At 43.0% G+C, this 23,384-nt stretch overlaps 1 protein-coding gene across 4 annotated transcripts in view; it reads right to left on the reverse strand.

Moving 5' to 3' along the window:
- The window catches only part of SCN8A (sodium voltage-gated channel alpha subunit 8), a 335,228-nt gene that overhangs the window by 163,480 nt on the left and 148,364 nt on the right, over positions 1 to 23,384 (reverse strand). For all 4 annotated transcript variants that reach the window (XM_075337138.1, XM_075337136.1, XM_075337139.1 and 1 more), the window contains exons 3-5: positions 16,915 to 17,034; positions 9,430 to 9,518; positions 7,161 to 7,289 (exon numbers count right to left, since the gene is read on the reverse strand). In XM_075337138.1, the coding sequence (XP_075193253.1) occupies positions 7,161 to 7,289; positions 9,430 to 9,518; positions 16,915 to 17,034 (338 nt within the window). The remainder of the gene's footprint in view (positions 1 to 7,160; positions 7,290 to 9,429; positions 9,519 to 16,914; positions 17,035 to 23,384) is intronic.

Genomic DNA, 23,384 nt, shown 5'->3' on the forward strand with positions numbered 1-23,384 from the left:
TGTGGCATGGAAGTACTCTTCCCGCCAGTAGCTTCTTTAATGATTTCATCCAGCTGTTCACCAAACAGCCGTGAACCAGCAAAAGGGAGCCCAGCAAGAAACTTCTTGGAAGAAGCATCTGCCTTCCACTCTCGAAGCCACAAAATCCTGCGGATAACAAGAGAATTAGCCGAAGCCACCGCAGTGTGGTGAGCAGCCTCTAGCATGGCAGACATGGCATAGGATGAAAAAGCTGAAGCCTGAGCAGTTAAGGTAACCATCTCAGGCATAGATTCCTTGGTGAGGGAATGCATCTCCTCTAGAGAAGCAGAGATGGCTTTGAGAGCCCACACTGCTGCAAAAGTCGGGGAAAACGCGGCCCCCGCAGCTTCATACACAGATTTGGCCAGAAGGTCAATCTGACGGTCAGTGGAATCCTTAAGTGAGGTGCCGTCAGCCACCGACACAACGGTCCGGGCTGATAGCCTAGACACCGGAGGGTCTACCTTTGGGGAGTGAGACCAGTCCTTGACCACCTCAGGTGGAAATGGAAACCGGTCATCAGAACCATGCTTTGGAAAGCGTTTGTCAGGGCAGGCCCTGGGTTTGGTCACAGCGGTCTGAAAACTGGAGTGGTTAAAGAACACACTCTTCACTCTCTTAGGCGAGGTAAACTGATGTTTTTCTGCCAAAGAGAGTTGCTCCTCTGACACTGGCGGATTGAGATCCAGCACAGAATTAATAGAAGCAATCAAATCACTAAGATCTGAGTCACCCTCAGAGAAATCGATGGGATACATAGCCTCCGAGCCCACAGTGAGGGCATCCTCCTCATCTTGAGAGTCAGCTCTTGAGGCAGAGCCGTGGGATGGGGAGGGGGAGGAAACCCTGCACCTTCTCTTAGAAGGACGGGGTCTGGGATCAGATGATGAATCCTCCGTGAGCTCCGATGGACGGAGGTCAGAGGATAGGAGTCCTCTGTCAAGAGTATTAGAGGCACCCTGTGAGGGGGGCTGATGCATATTCATCAAAGTCCTGGACAAAAGCCCCATGGACTCAGCAAATGACTGGGATATGGACCTAGAAAAGGACTCTACCCAGGCCGGGGGTTCAATCACAGGTGCAGCAGCAGCCTGAGAGACCACTGGGGGTGAGACTCCAGGCTGTGGCACCGCCAAGTTAGAGCAGACATCACAATGTGGATAGGTGCTCGGCTCAGGCAGCAGGAGCTTACATGCAGTGCATGCAGAATCAAGCTTTGGAGCCTTGCTCCTTGTGTGAGACATGCTGCTGGAGTGGGGGCTTTGCAGAGAATGAACCCCAGGGAGAATATACAGAGGTCCACAACCGGAGACCGGCTGTGGCTTACCAGACCGCTGAGCGCGGTGTTGTGTGCCCTCCAGATCCCGAAGCCCGGTCCCCCAGTCGCAGCACCTCAGCAGAGATGCAGAATGCAGGATGTCCCAGAGCAGAGTGAACTCTGCCTGAGAAGAGGGCGTTCCTATAAAAGAGCGGGAACTGGAGGGCTATAGAGACCTGCAGGGAAGGAGGGACGCCCCAGCAGTGGGGAGTGTCCCTCCCCTGTGTAGAACGGCAGCCGGGAGGAGCCGAACCTGTCCCTCTGCATGAGTGACATGCGAGGGCAGGAAAATGAAACTAGGCCTCCGGCGAAGCCAGGGCCTAAATTTAAGCGGCGAGGCCGACAAGCAGGCACCATCGGCGCGGTTCTCAGGCAAAATCTAGAGAACCCGCCGGAAAAGTTAAAACAATCACATACAGCATACTCTCCCCTTACAATAAAGAACCGGGACCCCCAACATAAACGTCTCAGGTACTTAGCTGCTGAGACGCAGGGCCATGTCCCTGGGGATGAGTGCTGCGGTCCAACAGAATCCTCAAGGGGCTGTGGATGGAGATCGGACTCCTGCCAGGCATGGAGACCGTGCTGGCTCCCACTTCAAGCCAGAGCCCAGAAGGGATGGTGAAGGAGCGCGGCATGTAAGGCTGCAGCCTTGTAAATCAACCTTAACAACACCGCCGACACAGTGGGGTGAGAAGGGACATGCCGGGAGTCCAGACATGGACCCGCTTTTCTTCAAACTCTTTCCAAAAGTCAAACAAATCAGATGAGAATGCATGTGTGGATGTATGACCTCCTGAACACAAAGCGATAAACTGGCTAGGACTGGCTACCAGGGGGTGTATAAGCTCAGAGGGAGGAGCTACACTTTTAAGTGTAGTACTTTGTGTGTCCTCCAGAGGCAGAAGCTAAACACCCATGGTCTGGGTCTCCCAAAGGAACGATAAAGAAATGGAAAGAATAGGTTCATACAGATACTGTGCTCACGACTGAGGACCACGTCAGAGTTTCCCTAGTAATCTCCAAACAAGATTACAAAGGAGACCCCAAATTCACTATTATGAGGCCAACAGTACACATGCCGTGTTAATCGTCTACGTAGTGTTCTTTTTCAGATATGCACAAAAATCTATTAAAAAAAAGGATCCATATGGAAACCCAAAGGCAGTGATAGCAGCGAGCAATATATGTGTGTGAAACTAGCCACAGCTGGTCAGCGTCTACTGATTGGCTGCAGCAGTCACATGACACAATAACACATGGTACACAGGGAATAGGAATATCAACCTCGCTGTAATGGTGTCACTGCGGGAGATGAGTAAACATTGCTTCTATATTCTTTAGGGCCTTGAAGTAATTAAAGGGAATCTGTCAGTTGGATTAACCCTCGCAAACAATCATTATGGGTATGGAGGTCCCAGGAAGCTGAATTAAATGACATCTAGATAGCTACAATCTGAGGTCTTATTCCTGAGAAATCAAATTTTTTCTTGATATGCAAATGAGCTGTTAAGATCTATGGGTCGGACACAGATCTCCCCGAGACTCTGCCTCCAGCGCTTATTATGAATAAAAGGTGGCGTTACCAATGTTAGATCTATATGTCTCACACTGGTAACGTCTCCTTTCATTTAAAATAAGTTCTAGAGGGAGATTATCGGGGATATCGGAGTACTAACCAAAGATATTAATAGCTCATTTACATATTAAGAAAAATGTGGCTATGTCAGGAATAAGACATCGGATCCAAGATATCGAGGTATCATTTTACTCAACTTTTTATGACCTACATGCCTATGCTGACAGTTTAGGAGGGCTGATCGTACTGAAAGATTCCCTTTAAACTGGGGTTGTTCAATGGTGGACAGCCCCTTTAAGTAATGTGGTAGGTTTATGTCTGAGATGTTGGTATCCACAATAAGTCTATAATAAATATACAGTATATGTGATCTTATTATTGGGAATCCCTCAGAAATATATTTCCAGAACCGACCTGCAATGTTTCTGATCATTTTTTCAGATCAATTTGATACTATACTGTTAATATGATTTTAGTTTTTTGGCACGTAGTCATTGCACTTCCAGACGCAGCTTGGGTGTTTCACCTTTTATGACTCCATAAGTTTACTGTAAATGGCGCTAAATGCTACAAATACAGTAATCGATTTGTATAAATATAGAAAAGTTGCAACACTGTAACAAAGAAACACTGTTGGTCTGTATTATAGGACTAGCTTCAAGAAAGGTCCAATAATAATTACCTAATGGAGTCTATATAGATATTTAGGAGTAAAAACATTATAATTACAATAGGTTTTTGTATGATAAAAATTATCTGCACACTCAAGATACCGAGGAACATTATGTATATTCTTCTAAGGCTATGTGCACACAACGCTGCAGAAACCACCTGAAACACTCAAAAGAATGAACATAAGCATTTCTCTGAAAAAACAATTCGCATTGTAAACATTCTGTCTTTACGATCCTAAAAACGAAAAGTGTTTAAGGCCGCTTTCACATTGTGTTATTACCTACATTCACTGGTCCCGTCGGGGCATTTGTCCGAACCCCCTCCTCCGCAAAATGTGTTTCAGACGCATACACTGAAGGAGCCATTGACTATAATGGAGTAATGGAGCAGAAGGAGTCAGCGTGTGGTCTGTCTTGCACCATTTTCAGGCATATACGTTTTCTGCAGACTACTCAGACGTAGTAGACTACGTTCGGATGTACGCCTGCAGAAAACGTATATGCCCAAAAATGGTGCAATATAGAGCCCATGCTGACTCCGTCTGCTCCATTATAGACAATGGCCCGGTCAGCGTATGCGTCCGAAACACGTTCTGCAGGGGGGTGTTCGGACGGTTGCCCCGACGGGACCAGTGAACGTAGCTAAAAACGCAATGTGAATGCGGCCTTACAGAAGTGACACGTCCATTTTCCTGGCATTTTCCACTAGGAAGCCAATGGGAAAGCTCAAAAAATGCCGGCAAGACGTCTACTTGTTTTTTTAACATTGCTTCTGCTTAAAAAAATGCTAGTGTTTTTTTAAAGATTGGAAAACTACATCGCACAAACTATGGGAAAACCCTCAAAAAAACTGCTGCCAACCAAAACCATCGGAAAAACGCTCAGAAAAGAACTGGGAAAAGAACCACAAAAGCCACATAGTAAAATAAACGCCAGAGTTTCCTGAAGTGCCTTCTGCTTGATAAAATCAGAGGGTTCGCCTGAGTTTAAAAGACGTTGTGTGCACATATCCTAAGGAAGGATAATATCTCAGCAGAGATTCCTGGAAATTAAAAACAAGGTTCTAATTTAGACGCTTTAATCTTCATAAGCTCTTAATTTTGGTGCTAATGGTTAAAATACTGTATATCTCCTGTATAAAAGAAGAGGTTTACTTTTACTGATAGCGTCTTTTATTTCTGCGATCAGCTATCAATGACCGAAGATTGGCTGAAGAGAATAATATTATTCAGCGGCTTCTCCTACAAATATACAGCATCAATCTATACCAGAATCACAAATGAATTGCTGCAAAAATAGGGGTCAATTCACTTTGCAGAAATTTGAAATCCGCTCCCTTCATGTGAACGTGGATGTTTTGGTGGCAAATATATGGATTTCTACATTAAAGAAACAGTAGGAGAAATATCTGCAACAAAATCTGCCATGTGTGAATTAATTCTAAAGGAATAACTACTAAAGATCCCTTATAAAGTGCAAAAATGCAAGCGCCCCATCTACAGTGTTTCACTACATGCAAATCCCATTGGGCATACCCACGTATAGTCTTTGTCACTAATCTATAATTTCCTCTAATGTTTTCTATTTTTTAAATAGACAAGACAACGTATTTGAGAGGCTTAATTATGTATTTTACCTGTATATCGTGTACATTTCTATATAGTAAATGATCATCAATGCCAAGGCAGTACACATTATAGAAATGGGCAGTACACCTGTTCCGGTCTCTTCTCTGTAGTGGAAGTTTTTTAGCAAATAATGAATATGAAATTTGTTAAAAAAGATGAGCCTATACTGATCTATGCTGTAAGCCTCCTCAATTACGTACATCAGTGGTGGATATTATAGAATGTGTAATTCAGCCTAAAGTTTACGATACATGAGACAGCTGAAAAATTTAATAAGCTTAAAATAATGTTATGACAAGACCATAAATAGCCATAAAGGGGCCCTAATAGCAAAGACTATAATGGCCTCCACATCTTGTACCAGTAAAACTATATGGGTAAAACTCCCTTGAAGCGGAGTAATTATGGCTTGTGTGCTCTCAGTCTCTTTTGTTCTACCTTTGTTCTCTCATGTTGTACACCATAATATAATACTATAGGGGAAGAGGTATCATAACAGACAATACAGAGATCTACAGGCTCCTTAAAGGAGTTATCCGGGACTTTGCTTATATTTTCATATGGGGCTAAGAACTTATAGGCAGGTAGTTGCTAACTTGACTCTGCTCTATCCTTCAAGCCTCACATCCAAGCCCTCTTCACCTCATGCAGACTACAACTCAAAAATATCTACCGGATCTGTACATTCCTTAACAAAGAATCAGCAAAAACATTAGTGCATGCCCTCATCATCTCCCGCCTCGACTACTGCAACCTCCTGCTCTCTGGCCTCCCTTCCAACACTCTTGCACCCCTCCAATCTATCCTAATCTCTGCGGCCTGCTTAATCCACCTCTCCCCTCGCTATTCCCCAGCCTGGCCACTCTGCCAATCCCTTCACTGGCTTCCCATCGCCCAATGACTCCAGTTCAAAACATTAACCATGACATACAAAGCTATCTACTACCTGTCTCCTCCTTACATCTGTGACCTAGTCTCCCGGTACCTACCTGCACGCAACCTCAGATCCTCACAAGATCTCCTCTACTCCTCTCTTACCTCCTCTTCCCACAATCGCGTACAAGATTTCTCCCGTGCCTCCCCCATACTCTGGAATGCTCTACCTCAGCATATCAGACTCTCCCCTACCATGGAAATCTTCAAGAGGAACCTGAAGACCCACCTCTTCCAACAAGCCTACAACCTACAATAGCCCTCAGTCCAGTACACCACTGCACAACAAGCTCTGTTCTCACCTACTGTATCCTCACCCATTCCATATAGACTGTGAGCCCTCGCGGGCAGGGTCCTCTCTCCTCCTATACCAGTCTGTTTTGTACTGGTAATGATTGTTGTACGTATACCCTCTTTCACTTGTAAAGCGCCATGGAATAAATGGCGCTATATAAATAATAATAATAACTACCTGCGTGTTTTGTCCGACACCGATCTCCAATGGCTGAGCCGTCACAGACTGCTCCTGACGGTGATCCTGCGGTTCTGCTAATGTCACGTCCACAAAGCAGCTGCTTCTCTTCCGCTCTGCTCTGTTGACTGGGTGTGACTGCCAATGTCATACTGATTGACAGCCAGATCCCTGTTGTCTAGCTGCGAGGAGACAGCTGTCAATCAGCATGATGTCTGCAGTGATAATATATTTCTGTTGTAGGTTAAACTACATTTATGGCCAAAATTATGATGAATTTGTCAGATGTGTCCCCTCCCTATGAAGCTTCAGTTATCTTACTAATTTTGGCCTTTTTTGGTATATGCATGTAAGGTGTTTTACATATATATGTATATATACACTATCATAGTGATTTTTGCATTGTTTAAGGGATGTTTTCTGCCCTGTAGATCAGTTATATGTTATAGACTATAGACAACCAGCTCGGGGCATTGACTGCGGCTTTGAGTTCTACAAACATAAATAAGAAGTAGACTGAAATAATGAAACTTACGCCATCATGATGACGCTGAAATCTAACCAGTTCCATGGATCCCGCAAAAATGTAAAGCCGTCTATGCAAAAACCTCTTGCAATGATTTTCACAAGTGATTCAAATGTATAAATTCCAGTGAAAGTGTACCTGTGAAGGACAAACATCCGACAAGTCAAGGCCTGGAGGATTAACACAGATCAGCACTTTGTATTGGTCGTAATGTCATTAATATTTATCAACTTCATAATTAGCGCAAGTAAAAGATAAAACAGAATTGTAGAGCAATGTTAATTGTTCTCTAAGGGCAGACGTTGCAATCAATGTTGCAAACACTGGGACATTTTCAACATGGTCAGACTTCCTGCAAAAGTCTCAGGGTACATATCCCCAACCCCCACCCCCATATTTAGGGACACAACTTTACTCCACTTTGTGTGCAACATCATGTCCTTGTGGAATTTAAGCCTTGAAGGCAACTCAAAAGTAATAACATTGACTGGAGGAAGCTCAGATCACAGCAATCTAACCCCTTATTATGGTCCAAAACTGGTTTACAGTGTTGGTGAATCTTATGCAGGCCAATGAACTGATAAGCAGTATCAAGGAAACATCACTAAACAGTGTACAGATCAGGGCTCTTTGGGCTTCATACATTGTTTAATCATGGCTGCCGCCAATGCGGACAACAGGTGACAGGCGGAGACATTGTATGTCAAGGCTCACATTGGTCAGAAATGGTGACTAAAGCGGGCTTTACACGCTACGACATCGCTCAAGTGATCTCGTTGGGGTCACGGAATTTGTGACGCACATCCGGTCGCTTTAACGATGCCGTTGCGTGTGACACCTATGAGCAATTTTGCATTGTTGCAAAAATGTGCAAAATCGCTCATCGGTGACATGGGGGTCCATTCTCAAATATCGTTACTGCAGCAGTAATGAAGTTGTTCCTCGTTCCTGCAGCAGCACACATCGCTCCGTGTGACACCGCAGGAACGAGGAAGCTCTCCTTACCTGCGTCTCAGCCACAAGGCGGAAGGAAGGAGGTGGGTGGGAAGTTACGTCCCGCTCATCTCCACCCCTCCACTTCTATTGGGCGGCGGTTTAGTGACGCTGCTGTGACATCGCTGTGACGCTGAACGAACCGCCCCCTTAGAAAGGAGGCGGTTCACTGGTCACAGCGACGTCGCAGGGAAGGTAAGTCCGTATGACGGGTCCGGGCGATGTTGTGCGACACAGGCAGAGATTTGCCCGTGTCGCACAACCGATGGGGGCAGGTACGCACGCTGGCAATATCGGTACCGATATCGCAGTGTGTAAAGCGGCCTTTAAAGGGGTTTTCACATTAACAAAGTTAGATCTTGGAATAATAATAAGTTCCACAATTGGATGTGTTTCAAAAAAATGTTCCTGTGCTGAGATAATCTTGTGCCCCGGCTATGTACTGTGTAATGGCCGTGTCTGACTATACAGGGTCTGATCACACCACAGCTCCTGGGCCGGAAAAGATGTAAAAGAGAATATATAGACATTACAGTATGGGATCGCAAATAAATCTTTCTTTGACTTAAAACATTTTTTTAAAAACAGGCAGGGAAATGTTTTACCTCACAAAAATAATCAACTGTGATCCTATGCTTTAATGTCTTTATACTTTTTTACTTCCTCCCCTGCCCAGGAGATGTGGTATGATCTGACCATGTCCTGTACGGTCAGACACGGCCATTACATAGCACATAGCAGGGACACATATATAAGATTATCTCAGCACAGGAACATTATTTTTAAACACATCCAATTATGGAAATTATTATTGTTATTCCAAGATCTATTGATTAAAATGAACTTTAAAATTAACTATGTTTATGGGAAAACGCTTTAATCTAAGGATAGGGCATCAGTTTGTTAGTCCTGGACAACATCCTTTAAGGCTGTCTGTCAGTACATCACTTGACATACTGGAGCAGATTCATCCAAACTGTCTTTGGTGCCCATAGCAATCAATTACAACAAACAACTTTTCTCCACAGCATTTTAAGAAATTAAAGCTGCACTGTGATTGGTATGGAAAAAAAACTAAGTTTATCTTTTGGACAATTTAGATAAATCTGCCATATTGAAGAAGGTCCCCAAAACTGTGATTTATACATGTAAAATTAATCATCCTAAGTAGACAAAGACAAAAAAAAAAAAATCAGATTTTATAAAAGCCGAAGAGTTCTAAAATGTGTGTAATGAGTAATACATGCAGACTGTGTAATACATTAATAGCGACAGACATACTTACTCCACTTGCTTAGACCAGTCTGGAGGATTACTAAAAGTCATGAATACGCAGTTGGTCAAAATAGTGCACATAATGATCATGCTAAATACTGTACAATGTGGTCAAGGAAATAGCAGAAATTGGGGAAAAAGATGAAAACAAGAACACAGGTTACAATCGTACAATGCTGAAACCTCCATACATTACATGACAATTTTTGTGTGACATGCTTGTCCACATGGCAGGAACCTAAGGCCGCTTTCATAGTGTTCCGTTCTCCATTCAGTGGTCCTGTTGGGGGTTCCATACCAACCCCCTCCGCAAAACGGGTTTGGGACGTATGCCATTGACTATAATGGTGCAGACGGAGTCACCGTGTGGTCTGTCGTGCAAAATTTTCAGGAGTATATACTTTCCAGAGGCGGACACCTATATGCAGTATAGTAAAGGCCACTTTACACGCTACGATTTATCTGACGATATGTCGTCGGGGTCACGGTTTTCGTGACGCACTTCCGTCATCGTTAGCGACGTTGTTGTGCGTGACACCTACGTGCGACTCCGAACGATCGCAAATAGGGTGAAAATCGTTGATTGTTCAGTTTCAAAATATTGTTTGTCGTTTGGAACACAGCAGACATATTGCTACGTTTGACACCCTGCCAACGACGAACAATATCCACACGACCTCCTTGGTCAAACAATATATCGCTGAACGATGTAGCGTTGTTTGTGAGATGTGTACGTGTGACAGCTAATAAACGACCTATCAGCGATCTCGGCAAATCGTAACAACAATCTGGGCGTGTCACATCGCTAACGAGAACGCTAGCGATATTGTTGTGTGTAAAGCAGCCTTAAGTCTGGGTGTCCGCCTCCAATAGGCGTATACTCCCAAAAATGGTGCATGACAGAGCACATTGTGACTCCATCTGCACCATTCATTAAAGTCAATGACCCCGTTGGCGTATACATCCAAAACTTGTTAGAAGGTGAAAGGACTATGACAACTACTATGGACGTTATATGTCATTCAGGGTCTGGTGCCATGTTAACAAAATTAATAAACATAGATAGATGCTATCTTCCAAAGCTACCAACAATCTTAACTGCAGCTGAGAACAGACACAGCCCAGGTACAGGTGTGGTGCAGTTCCTAAAAGAAAGCCATTTTGTTTGTTTTTTGAATTACTGAGAACTCCTTAAACCCCTTAAGGACGGGGCGATTTTCACTTTTGTTTTTTCCCTACCCTTCTTCCACAAAGGACTTCTTTTTGGCAGAACGAGTTGTAGTTTTGAATGAAAATATTCAATTTACAATATAATGTACTAAAAAACCGATGGTAAAAGTCTTAAGATGAAATGGTGAGAAAAAAAAACGCAATTCCGCCATAGTTGGTTTTTTTAGGTTTGATTTAAAGGTGTTTACTATATGATAAAAATTAACTGGAAATATACGATTACGGTAATATCAAACTTGAATTAACCCTAGAACGCGCAACCATAGAAATCAACCATAGAAAACAAGTAACCTAGCATGCGTTCTAGGGTTAATATATTTAAAATTAATTTTTACTGTCTTTTTAATTACTTCATATTCTTAAAAACTATTTTATAACTGTAGTAGTAATATAATAATGAGTGGGTGACTGGTTGAGGGTCGTTGTCACAAATCATGTTATTCCACCCCTGTGGATGTAACAAGAGCGGTGTCACCGCTAACTCTGCGCAAATCTAACAGCTGGCGATTTCGTGTGCGGACAATGCCTCCTTGGGTACTTGCAGTTGGCTGATGAAGCCGTGTAAATCTCTGCCTCCCCAACAATGCGCAGTAAGCCAGGTGTACGCACCCCGACTTCATTAGCGAACTTCAAGTGCCCAAGGAGGCAGTGATAGCACAGGAAATTGCTAGCTGTTACCGCCAGCTTTGCAAATCTTGCGGTTGACTGTGTCTTATCCCACCAGTGTGGCCCTGTATATGCACAGTGCGCTGATTAAAACAGGGTGCATACACCTGGATTATTGAAAATTATTAGGGAAGCATTAGGAGGGAGACATTAGGAGGGAGACATTAGGAGGGAGACATTAGGAGGGAAGCAATAGGAGGGAGGCATCGTGAGGGAGGCATTATCAGGTGGACATCATCAGGGAGGCATCATCAGGGAGGCTTTATCAGAGCGGCATTATCAAGGAGGCACCATCAAGGAGGCATCATCAGGGAGGCATCGAGAGGGAGGCATCGTGAGGGAGGCATCATCAGGGAGGCATTATCAGGGAGGCATTATCAGGGAGGCATCATCAGGGAGGCATTATCTGGTAGGCTTTATCAGGGAGGCATTATCAGGGAGGCATCATCAGGGAGGCATCATCAGGGAGGCATCATCAGGGAGGCATCATCAGGGAGGCATCGTGAGGGAGGCATCGTGAGGGAGGCATCGTGAGGGAGGCATCATCAGGGAGGCATTATCTGGTAGGCTTTATCAGGGAGGCATTATCAGGGAGGCATCAGCAGGGAGGCATCGTGAGGGAGGTATTAAAATTGGGGGGGACCGCACGCCATTTTTTTAAATTATTTATTTATTTATTTCACTGCACAGTATAGACCCGCCCACCGGCTGCTGTGATTGGTTGCAGTGAGACACCTGTCACTCAGTGTGGGGGCGTGTCTCACTGCAACCAATCATAGGCGCCTGTGGGTGGGGAAAGCAGGGAATACGAGATTGTTTAATGAGCGGCCGGCTTTTTCAAAATAGTAAAAGCCGCCGGAGCAGTGTGAATGCCGTGCGCGGCGCCGGGGATCGGTGAGTATGAGAGAGGGCAGCTAACTTCAGTCACTCGGGGGATTAGTGGTCACCGGTGAGTCCTTCACTGGTGACCGCTAATCAGGACGCGGCACAGACAGAGCCGCAGCATGACAATGAAGTCGGGTGAAGTTCACCCGAGTTCATTCTGATTGTGCGGCTCTGTCTGTGTCTGCTGTCATCTGCCATTCAGCTCTGCTACATGGCTGTCTGTGTCTGCTGTCAGCGGCCATGTAGCAGCGCTGAATGGCAGATGACATAGTAAAAAATACGCATTACACAAGCATTACACACGCTAGTAAAATCATTAATTTATTCAGAAAAAGCATCGCACTTGCGTTGCACTCGCACCTAACGTGAACTAAAATCAGCCGAGTTTTTTTCAGCCCAGTCGGACCGATTTTACTCGCATAGATGTGTTTCCAGCCTTTGGCAAATCATGGTACTTACGCTCACAGAGGTGGGATAACATAATTAGTGGGATGATCAGTCTGGGGGAAAACAACAACCCCAAACAGTCACCCACTTATTAGCATATCGCTACTGCAGTTATAACATGGGTTTTTTTTGGCATATGCAGTAATCAATATGATAATAAAAATAGTTTGTTAGGAAGGATATAAAGATAGCAGTAATTACGTCGCGGCTATCAGGTTTCCTTTAAGTTCTGGGAAAAAATTCTGAAGTACGGTATATAAAAAAAAATTTTTAAAAGCTGTTTCTTTTGCCATTTTACCGAATCACATAATGTTTTTATCTTTATCAATACAGATGTGTTATTTTTTCCGTGGCAAGCTGCTGGTTTTATTGACATCATTTTTATTTATTTATTATTTTTTTACGGAGGTGAGCTGAGCGAAAAACTACTATTTTGGCATTTCATTATTTTTTTTCTCTATACAGCGTTTACTTTAAGGCTGCTTTCACACTACGTTTTTTTAACGTCCAAATACTGCAAATTGCTGGATCCTGACTAAACAGCATGTGAACGCTGGCATGCTGATAGACAGGATCCTGCTTGCTCTACTGAGCATGCACAGAAACCAGTCTCGGGTGATCAGTCCCTCTCTCCCCCTCCCTCTCTCACCCTCTCCCTCCACCCTCTCATTCCTCCCTCCCTCTCCTGTCTCTCTCTCACACCTGAGAGCTGCGGACACTCTTAACCAAGGTAAATATCGGGTAACCACTTCTCTTAGTTACCCGATGTTTACGCTGGTTACGTGTACAGACGCTCGTAACCAAGATAAATATCGGGTATCCAAGCAAGTTACCCGATGTTTACCTTGGTTACGAACCTCCGCAGTTGTAAGAAGCCGGCTCCCAGTCTGGCCCGTTTAGTTCCCCTCACTCCCGATCACGACTCCAATGCCCGCCCCTAAACATCCAGTGACAGGATCCTGCAAAATAACACATGCGTTAGCATGCGTTTTTTGCTGTAAAAGCAGGATCCGCTTTTACAGCAAAAAAACGTTCATGACGCATGTTAAAAAAACGTAGTGTGAAAGCAGCCTTAGATGTAATTAATTTTACATTTGATAGACCAAACGTTTATGGATGCAGCAGTAACAAATTTGTGTTTTTTTATTATTGTTTCTCTATTTTTAATGGGGTTAAAGGCAGGGGATTAAACTTTTTAAATGTTTTGAAATATATTTTTAAAACCTTTTTCTTTTTACTGTCATTTTTAGGTCACCTAGGAACTTACCCAACTATATACTAATACTATTTGCTATAATACAGCAGTATTGCTGCATCCAGGAAAAATGATGGTCTCCGTGGCCGACATTCACTGGAGCACCAAGATGGCACATCAGTTGCGGAGATTCAATGTGAACTGGTGTACATGTGCACAAATGCAGCTGTGAGACACTGACACTGGTGATAAATGTTTACCAGCATTGGTAAACCGCAGAATATGTTTAGAATGGTATTTACCTTCAGGTTTGCACTATGGTTGCAGGTAAATACCATTTTTCTCCAAAACAAACTCCTTTTAAATAAGAGGGCATTAAAAAAACACTGTAGGCACCACTGCATAAACAGGTACTGTGCACTACTCTAAAAAACCTTCAAGGATTGGATACCTAAAGCGGGCTTTACACGCTACGATATATCTTACGATATGCCGTCGGGGTCACGTCGGTAGTGACGAACATACGGCATCGTATGACATATCGTAGCGTGTGACAGCTACGAGCAAGTGTGAATGAGCAAAAATACTCACCTTATCGCTGCTCGTTGACACGTCGCTCATTTTCTAAATATCGAACATCCTTCTGCGCGCCGGTTGTTCATTGTTCCCGAGGCAGCACACATCACTCCGTGTGACACCTCGGGAACGATGAACTGCAGCTTACCTGTGGCCGCCGGCAATTTGGAAGGAAGGAGGTGGGCGGGATGTTACGTCACAGTCATCTCCGCCCCTCCGCGTCTATTGGCCGGCGGCTATGTGACGTCGCTGTGACCCCAAACGTCCCTCCCCCTTCAGGAAGAGGATGTTCACCACCCACAGCGAGGTCATTCGGGAGGTAAGTACGTGTGACGGGGGTTAGCGACTTTGTGCTACACGAATTGCCCATGCCGCACAAACAATGGCAAGTCGGTTGTGCGTCACAGGCAAATCGCTGCCCTTGGCGCTCAACATCGCTAGGACCCGTCACACTATACTTACCTGCCTTGCGACGTCGCTGTGGCCGGCGAACCACCTCCTTTCTAAGGGGGTGGTTCATGCGGCGTCACAGCGACGTCACACGGCAGCCATCCAATCGAAGCGGAGGGGCGGAGAGCAGCCGAAAGTGACGCCCACCTCGTTGCCAGAGGACGCAGGTACGGTGTTGTTCCTCGTTCCTGGGGTGTCACACATAGTGATGTGTGCTGCCTCAGGAACGACGAACAACCTGCGTCCTGCAACAGCAACGATATTTGGGATCAGAACGACGTGTCAACGATCAATGATTAGGTGAGTAATTTTGATCGTTAGCGGTCGTTCATACGTTTCACACGCAACAACGTCGCTAACGAGGCCGGATGTGCGTCACGAATTCCGTGACCCCAACGACATCTCGTTATCGATGTTGTTGCGTGTAAAGCCCCCTTAAGTCTTCCTTTTTCGTTTTCATTTTAACGTTTAATATTATGTAGACCCCCAAAACTCCTAAAAGGTCTCGGTCCTGACACTGCCCCCGGTCTCTCAAACTATGGAGTAGAAACCTTTAGCTCAGCCCCTTCATTGATGTGTATGTGCTCACTTAGGAGTCTAGAGCTTCTATCTTGTGGCTGGAGAATCTCAGGACCTGAACCTCCAATGATCAACAATTAAAGGGTTACTTTGTTTGACAACCCTATGTGTACTCTCCTTTAAGACAACAAACTGTTCTCTACTCAATGTCCCCGGGTCCAACGCTAAGTTTACCCCATTACTCCAAGAGCTGCAGCCAATCACTGAGTAGCTCTGCCGCTTAAGTCCAATGAGATCCCTGATTAGCTGCAGCACTGTCAATGCAACATCAACTCTGCAGACCCTGATAGCAACGGTGAAGACTCAGTGCTAGACCTGGGGAGAGTAAGTAAAGCACAGATTGCACTGTTTTATTCAAAACCAGCTGTTCCTGGGGACAGGGAATTTCTGAAAATTGAAAGTTCCTTTAAGGGACAATCTAATGCAGGGTTCCCAAACTCCAGTCCTCATGGCCCCCAACAAGTCATCTTTTCAGGATTTCCTTACTATTGAACAGGTGATGGAATTATTATCAAGGTATCACCTGTGCTATATTAAGGAAATCCTGAAAACATGACCTGTTGGGGGTCGTGAGGACTGGAGTTTGGGAACCACTGATGTAATGTTTATGAGATATACAGATGTGTCCACGCTTACTTGTTCTTCAATCTAGTTAAGGACGCCAAACAAAAATCGACAAAATATTAATACATGATCCCTTGACAAAGTATAATTCACACCACACCCACATAGAAAGGCATGGCCATATTGTGACAGCGTATCATGTATTCCTATTGTTTGGGAATATGATTGTTTTCTGCCATCTTGGGATATGTTGAAAAGAGTAACAGAAGAAGAAATCATTAAATAAAGGAATACTTTCCTATTTGCTGCCAGACTTAGGCGTTTCCGGCAGCTTAGGCTGCTTTCACACCTCCGGTTTTAGCAGAGCCGGCCAATCAGGCTCTAAAACCTATGCAACGGATGCGGCGACAATACCGCATCCTTTGCATACGTTTTTTACATGCAGCCCATCCGTTTTTTTGCCGCTTGCGGCAGGCTACTGAGCATGCACAGTGGAAAAAAACGCATGCGGCGGCCGGATGCAGTTTTTGCCGCAGGACACCACATGCGGCGTCCATAGGCATACATTGCAAATTGCGCCGCATCAGCCGGTTGTGGCGTGATGCGTTTTTTTTTGCCGGACAAAAAAATGTGCCAGGCAACGTTCCATCCGGCCGCCGCATAGGCTAAATCTTCCGCATGCGGCAAAAACCGGAAGGAACGCAAGCCCATGCGGCACAATACGACACTAATGTAAGTCTATGCAAAAAAACGCAACCGGCGGCAAAAAAAAAAACGGTTGCGTTTTTTCTGCAAAGCACCGGATTGTGCCGCACAGGAAAAAACGGATGTGTGAAAGCAGCCTTAATATACTTAATACTTAATATTTTTACACCAACATCGTCAATGATTTGAAAAAGGATATGAATGTATCAAAATTTTAATAGCTATCTTCCTTAATAGGTTAAAAGGACTTAAAATATACAAGGCAGGCGTGGCACTAAATCTGAAGATTGTTTTTCCTTTGTTTAGTACTATAAAGGTCTGTGGGGAAAAAAAAAGAGAGAAAAAGTTAGTAAATAGAGAGAAATATAAGTTACCAAATCAAAGAAAACATTCAACAACCTTATTGTATTTAAAGTCACCATCCAATATTACAGAAGACATCGAAATATTTCATATCTAAATTATATATAGATAAATGCCGTTATTGTGATTAAATGGGAAAAATGATTCTTCTGTCATTATCAAAGTCACATTTCCAGGTCACCGTCACAACAAATGCCCAACAAGACCTGGCATCTGTTACTCCTTTCTTACAGCTGTGGGGTCCAGCATTTGATCTTACTTTATTCCCACTTATCCTGAGTATTAAGTTTAATTTATTTTTTAAACTCATCCAAGCAATTCCAGGGATTTGGGTCTTTTTATTTAGTGCAATTTTTATTATCTTTAGAGGGGGTGTGGCTTGGATTCAGCGGGGGCGTGTCTTCAGGATGCTCTGCCCTATTAGCCGGTGAGCCACACCACTATGGGTAAAGATTTAAAAATGAGCACTTAATAAAAAACTCCATATCAGTGGAACATGGTGGGGGAAAAAACAGAATACTCAAGGGAACAGCGGGAACAAAATAAGAGCAAAAAGTGACCACTTTCAACCTAGGGAAAGGTCCTCTTTAATGGGACTATCAGCACAGAGTGACTGTTCAAACAAAGTACTGGTGCTCGGTGCACCCATGGTGTGGCCAAACATTTAAGTACACCTTTGCCCCAGCTTGCTTTCCCTCCATCTCCCATCCCCCTCTTCTTCTTTGATTGACAGCTCTGGCTTGATAAACCAAGAGAAAAGCAGTGGTAGATGAAAAACAAGCAAGTGGGAAGGTGTACTCAAACGTCTGGCCACACCAAGGGTGCACTGAGCGCCTGTACTTGGTTTGATCAGTCATTTTGTGCTGACAGAGTCCTTGTAAGGTCCAATAATGCAGTCCATCAGTCCAGATTCGGCTGTCAGTAGGTGCTGGAGCATGCTTACCGCCTCTGATCTCAGTGCTGTCAGGGGTCACTGTAATTGCCCTGGGCACAGCTGCATGACTGAAAGCTGGCAGATCCCTGGAGAAATAAAGTTAATTTGCTCCAAGATAATACACTTCCAGTAGTGCGGCCGGGAACATTTAAAACACTATTAAAGAGGTTATCCACTACTTTTACATTGATGGTCTATGCTTAGGATAGGTCATCAATTTCTGATTGGCCAGGGTCTGACATTCAGCACTGCAGCCGATTAGCTGTATTTGGTGCCAGCAGAGGCAGTAGGCAGCCGGAAATGCTCAGTTCCGGAGCTGTGCAGTCAACTGATAGTATTTCACAGAAAAATGTCACTTTCTAAAATATTGATTCTTTATTATACAAAAAATTTTTTAAAAAAAAAAGTTACATACAAATCCTTAAGGATACACATAGACAGAAAGACAAACAGCCAAATATGATAGACTTCAACTAATCATATAGCAGAAAGACCAGTGATATACCCCAATCACAAAAGGGGTCAGTATATCACTGTGCCAATCAACCTATAGTATATTTGATTGGAAAGATTTTGTCTAGGTATGTCTATACTCTGAGGCTCCCACAAGTCCAAGATAAGAAAAGTGGGAGTGCTCAGAATATATTCGCCCAGACAAAACTGTCCCTGAAGTCACAAAAGTATTTACATGACATTTTTTGTAAACTCCTGATTAAATTACATTCAATATTTTTCACCCGACGCGTTTCTCCTCCTACACCGGAGATTCATCAGGGGTATTTATAGCATGTCATAGTACATTCAGTTGATAAAAGGAACATGAGGAGAGAGATAATAGGCATACGTAGATATCACAATGTTATATGGAAAACCTCATCACTGAAGATTTTTATATCAGCCGTTCTCTAGACTTTAATCCAAATCTTTTATAGGGCAAAACTGAATCTCTTCAGTTTTTATTAAAGGTTTCAACTGATATCTAGGGGGATGGTGGCCCAATCAGAGTGCAAATTCCACATCAAGAAACTTTTAGACAGTATTGTTCATTCCAAAATGGTTAGTGTTGAATTTCACTAGTCCATACACTGGTACGTAGATAGTCTCAGCAGATAATTTAGACAAGGTCTTGTTTTTCAATGTGGGACACTGCAACTCCAAAAACCTCCTCACATGGCTGATGATCAGTCAACTGATAGCGGTCGCATACTGCACATTCACCTCCTATTCAAATCAATAGGAATCTATAAGAAGCTCCAAATGCTTCAATAGGGAAACAAGGAAATGTCCCAATATTTAGCACAGGGAACTGTAAGTAGAATTGTTCATATTTTTTTTATAAAATGGGCAAGCACATGAACATTACAGCAACATACAGTATATTGATCATGAATAACTAATACAAAGTCTTGAATAATGAAACATTAGCCTCCATTTTCTGAACCTTACACAAGTTTTATCTGTAGAACAGTTCATTTTAGTTCCTATTGAGCTTTAGTCCCCATTGTCTGCATCTCACAACCCATAAAACATTTCACTTGCCCCTAAATGAAATATTTAATAACCAGCTAACAGATTGTAAACTGTACTCAATAATGGCTGGCTCACCTTTTCATTTTGCGAAAAAGTAACAACAAAATTAATGAGATGTCTAATATTCACACAGTGTATTTTTTTCCTCAAGCGTTTTTTTTTACTTCTGGTTTGTTGTTATTTTTTTTTACATGAGGAAATGTATCACTGTGCTGAGCGGTTCATGCTTTTAATCAGGATCTCTCCTTTACCCAACAGAAATGTTATATTTTCCAGGAGAGTTTTCTATAGCTTCTGAAGATTTGTGGCCAGTACTCACGTGGCACAATGATCTTGCTACGTGCACAATTGAGATGCAGCTGAGGTACTGCTACGCATGCGCAAGACCCGTCCTATTCACTTGCCCCAGAGAGAGGGCAAGGGGCGGCTGCGCATGCGCAAGACCCGTCCTATTCACTTGCCCCAGAGAGAGGGCAAGGGGCGGCTGCGCATGCGCAAGACCCTCCTATTCACTTGCCCCAGAGAGAGGGCAAGGGGCGGCTGCGCATGCGCAAGACCTTCCTATTCACTTGCCCCAGAGAGAGGGCGAGGGGCGGCTGCGCATGAACAAGACCCGTCCTATTCACTTGCCCCAGAGAGAGGGCGAGGGGCGGCTGCGCATGCTCTAATAATGCGCACTCCAGAGAACCTGGCTATACCCTAAAAAAGAAACATTGCAGTAGTTAAAACCATAGAAAATAAAACTAACCATCACTAAATAAGGAAAGGCTATAAGTGGGCAGGAGTAGAAAGAATACTGTTTTGTCAAACTCCGATATTATGACTCAGCTCACCAGTTATTAGATAGATCCGTAATTGGGGACAGAGCACGGACAGCTCTGAACCGGCATTCAGGTGATTATGGCCAATAGAAGAAAGATTCAGCATCCGCCAAAATGTGATGAATTAAAACAATTTCTATGATTAAAATACGGACAATAATAATAAAATACACTTGGATAGAAAAACAGAGAACAGTCTACGCGTTTCGAGCAAGGGACATGCTCTTAATCTTGACCTGTTTTACAAGTCCCAATTGTCGTGATTAAGAATATGTCCCGTGCTTGAAGCACAGACTGCTCTCTTCTTTTATATCCACATGTTTTTATTATTTTTGTCCCTCTTTTAAGTTAGGAAATAAAATCTATGTTTTTAATCATCACATTTTGGTGGAAGCTCTTCCAATAGAAGATCTTACGATATTGTTTTGTCTTTATTTTCAGACACTTTTCAGTCTCTAGGTTTAATATTGCTGAAACAGATTCTTCTTTTATTAATCCTCATTAAGGCCGCGCTCACATCAGCGATATTTTGCCGCAAAACCGGATCCGTCACAAATGAGTTTCAGTTCCAATGGAATCGCGGAAAGATGCGGTCACATGCGGTTGCGTGCATCATTCACAACTGTATGTGACCGCATCTTGCTGCAATTCCAATGGAAATGAATAGAACTGAAACGCATTAGTGACGGATCCAGTTTTGCGGCAAAATACCGCTGATGTGAGCGCGGCCTTAGGACACCAACTTTGCTTAACAAAGGTCTATTAAACCCTGTTAATATTATGCTAATTATTAATTAGGGGCTGACTCATTAAAACTGGCATTGGGCAAGTTGCCACTCGCGTTTTTGCATTGCCACTTAATGTATTTGTCGCATCTTCTTAGTGGTGTACATCTCCAGTCTGAAATAGCATTTCTTGTATAAGAAACACAGAATTTTTAATAAATTTGATGGGCAGGCAAAACTATGCACTGCCTCCCGAGGAGCTGCGTTACACAGGTGAGAAACCTGAGAACGTCCGTGTAGCAAAATTCTATACGCAACTTTTCAAAACTTTTATGCCAGTTTCTGGAGTAAAAGCTTAGATGAATCAGCTTCAAGGTGGCAGATTTAGCATCAGAATTCAGAACCATTTTCATGATACTAAATGACTAAATGTTCAAAATGTATGAGACGGTATTATCAACCAATATAATGTTTATTGTCATGTATATTACAATACACTGAAACTGCTGTAAAGCCAAGCAGGAAAGAATATAAACATCTTGACTCATACAAAAAATCTAAAAGGAAAATAAATAAATCACACTAAACCTTATATATGTATATATGTAGCTCCAAATCTGTCACATTGCCACTTCATCTTCTGTGTACAGCGCCCTCTTTAGGTTGCCAACAGATTTTCAAATATATTCAGGTCTGGGTGTGGCTGGGTCATTCCAAAACTTTGATTTTCCTCTGGCAAAGCCTTTCTTTTGTTTATTTGGATGTATGCTTAGGGTTGATGACATGCTAAAAAGTGAAATTATTCTTCATATTCAGCTTTTCAACACAGGCATGAAAGTTTTGTTGCAAAATTACCTGATATTTGGAACTGTTTATAATTCTCTTTCTTTTGACTAAAAGACCAGTTCCAGCTGCTGCAAAACAGCCTTAAAGCATAAAGGCTGCCTCCAGCATGCTTCACTGTGGGCATGATGTTCTGTTGGTGATTCGCAGTCTTAGCTTTGAACCATACATAACTTAGTATTATGGCCAAAAAGTTCAAACTTGTTCTCATCAGACCATAACAAATTTTCCCACATGCTTCTGAAAGACTTGATATAACTTTTGGCAAAATATATAGGAGGATGGATTTTATTGTTTGTAACAAAGGCTTCCATTTTGCCACCCTACTCCACAAGCTAGACACATTAAGAATACAAAAGATTGTTGTCACGCAAAACACAACCAATACTTGCCAGAAATTCCTGCTGCGCTTCTAATACTGCTGTGGTCCTCATGGCAGCCTCCAGGACCAATTTTTTACTTATCCATAAGTTTTTGAGGACTGTCCAATTCTTGGTAATGTCATGTTGTGCCAAGTGTATGAAAGTGGGTGCATGAAGCTAATAATCACAGGTGAAGTGCAGTTCCGCCCGAGAGAGTTAACGTGTTAAATCCCGCTATAAATCTCTGACAGTGTGATTTAACATGCGCCAGCATAGTGGTGCACCATTTTCAGCTTATAATGTGATCACAGTTAACCAATTGGTTGCTGTGACCGGAGGGGGTCTGCTGAAGACCTCAGTGCTTGTCATAGCATAGCTCTTTCAAAACTGTGCCTGTGGTTGTGCTTCAAAGAAGTTTGTAATTTTTACTATCTACAGCAATGCTGGGGCGTTGCTGTATATAGTACAAGCAATCAGACGATCGCAGGTTACAGTCCCCTAAAGAATTTATTAAAGCAGAGAAAGTTTTAAAAAATATATAATAAATAAATGGTCACATCACCCTCATTTTGCCCCATTAAAAATAAGGATAATAATTAAAATAAAAATGCACATATGTGGTATTGCTGCATTCTGAAGGGACCAATCTATCAAAATATACAAATCTACAAATCCACAAAAAAAATGTTGTAACAAGCAATCAAAATGTCATATCTATGCAAAAATGATATAATTAAAAAACATCATCGTCTTCCCCAGCCATCAACCGAAAAATGAAAAAGTTATAAGTCTTGGAAAATGTGGACAAAACCGCCGAATTTTTATTTTTTGCAGATTTCTGATTTTTTTTCACCACTAAAAGAATTAAAAAAAAAAAAACTGGACATCTTTAGTATTGTAGAAATCGTACTGATGAGGAGAATAATATGATAAAAATTACTATCACAGAATTTACACTGTAAAACCAATTCCCCCAAAAAAATGTCAGAATTCTGTTTTTTTTAAACAATTTCTCCACATTTGTAATTTTTTCCGTTTTAGGTTACGTCCCCATGATCCGGACACACTGCGATCTGGATGCAGCACGTCC

The sequence above is a fragment of the Anomaloglossus baeobatrachus genome, chromosome 2 (genome assembly GCF_048569485.1).
Source record: "Anomaloglossus baeobatrachus isolate aAnoBae1 chromosome 2, aAnoBae1.hap1, whole genome shotgun sequence".
Classification (NCBI taxonomy): domain Eukaryota; kingdom Metazoa; phylum Chordata; class Amphibia; order Anura; family Aromobatidae; genus Anomaloglossus; species Anomaloglossus baeobatrachus.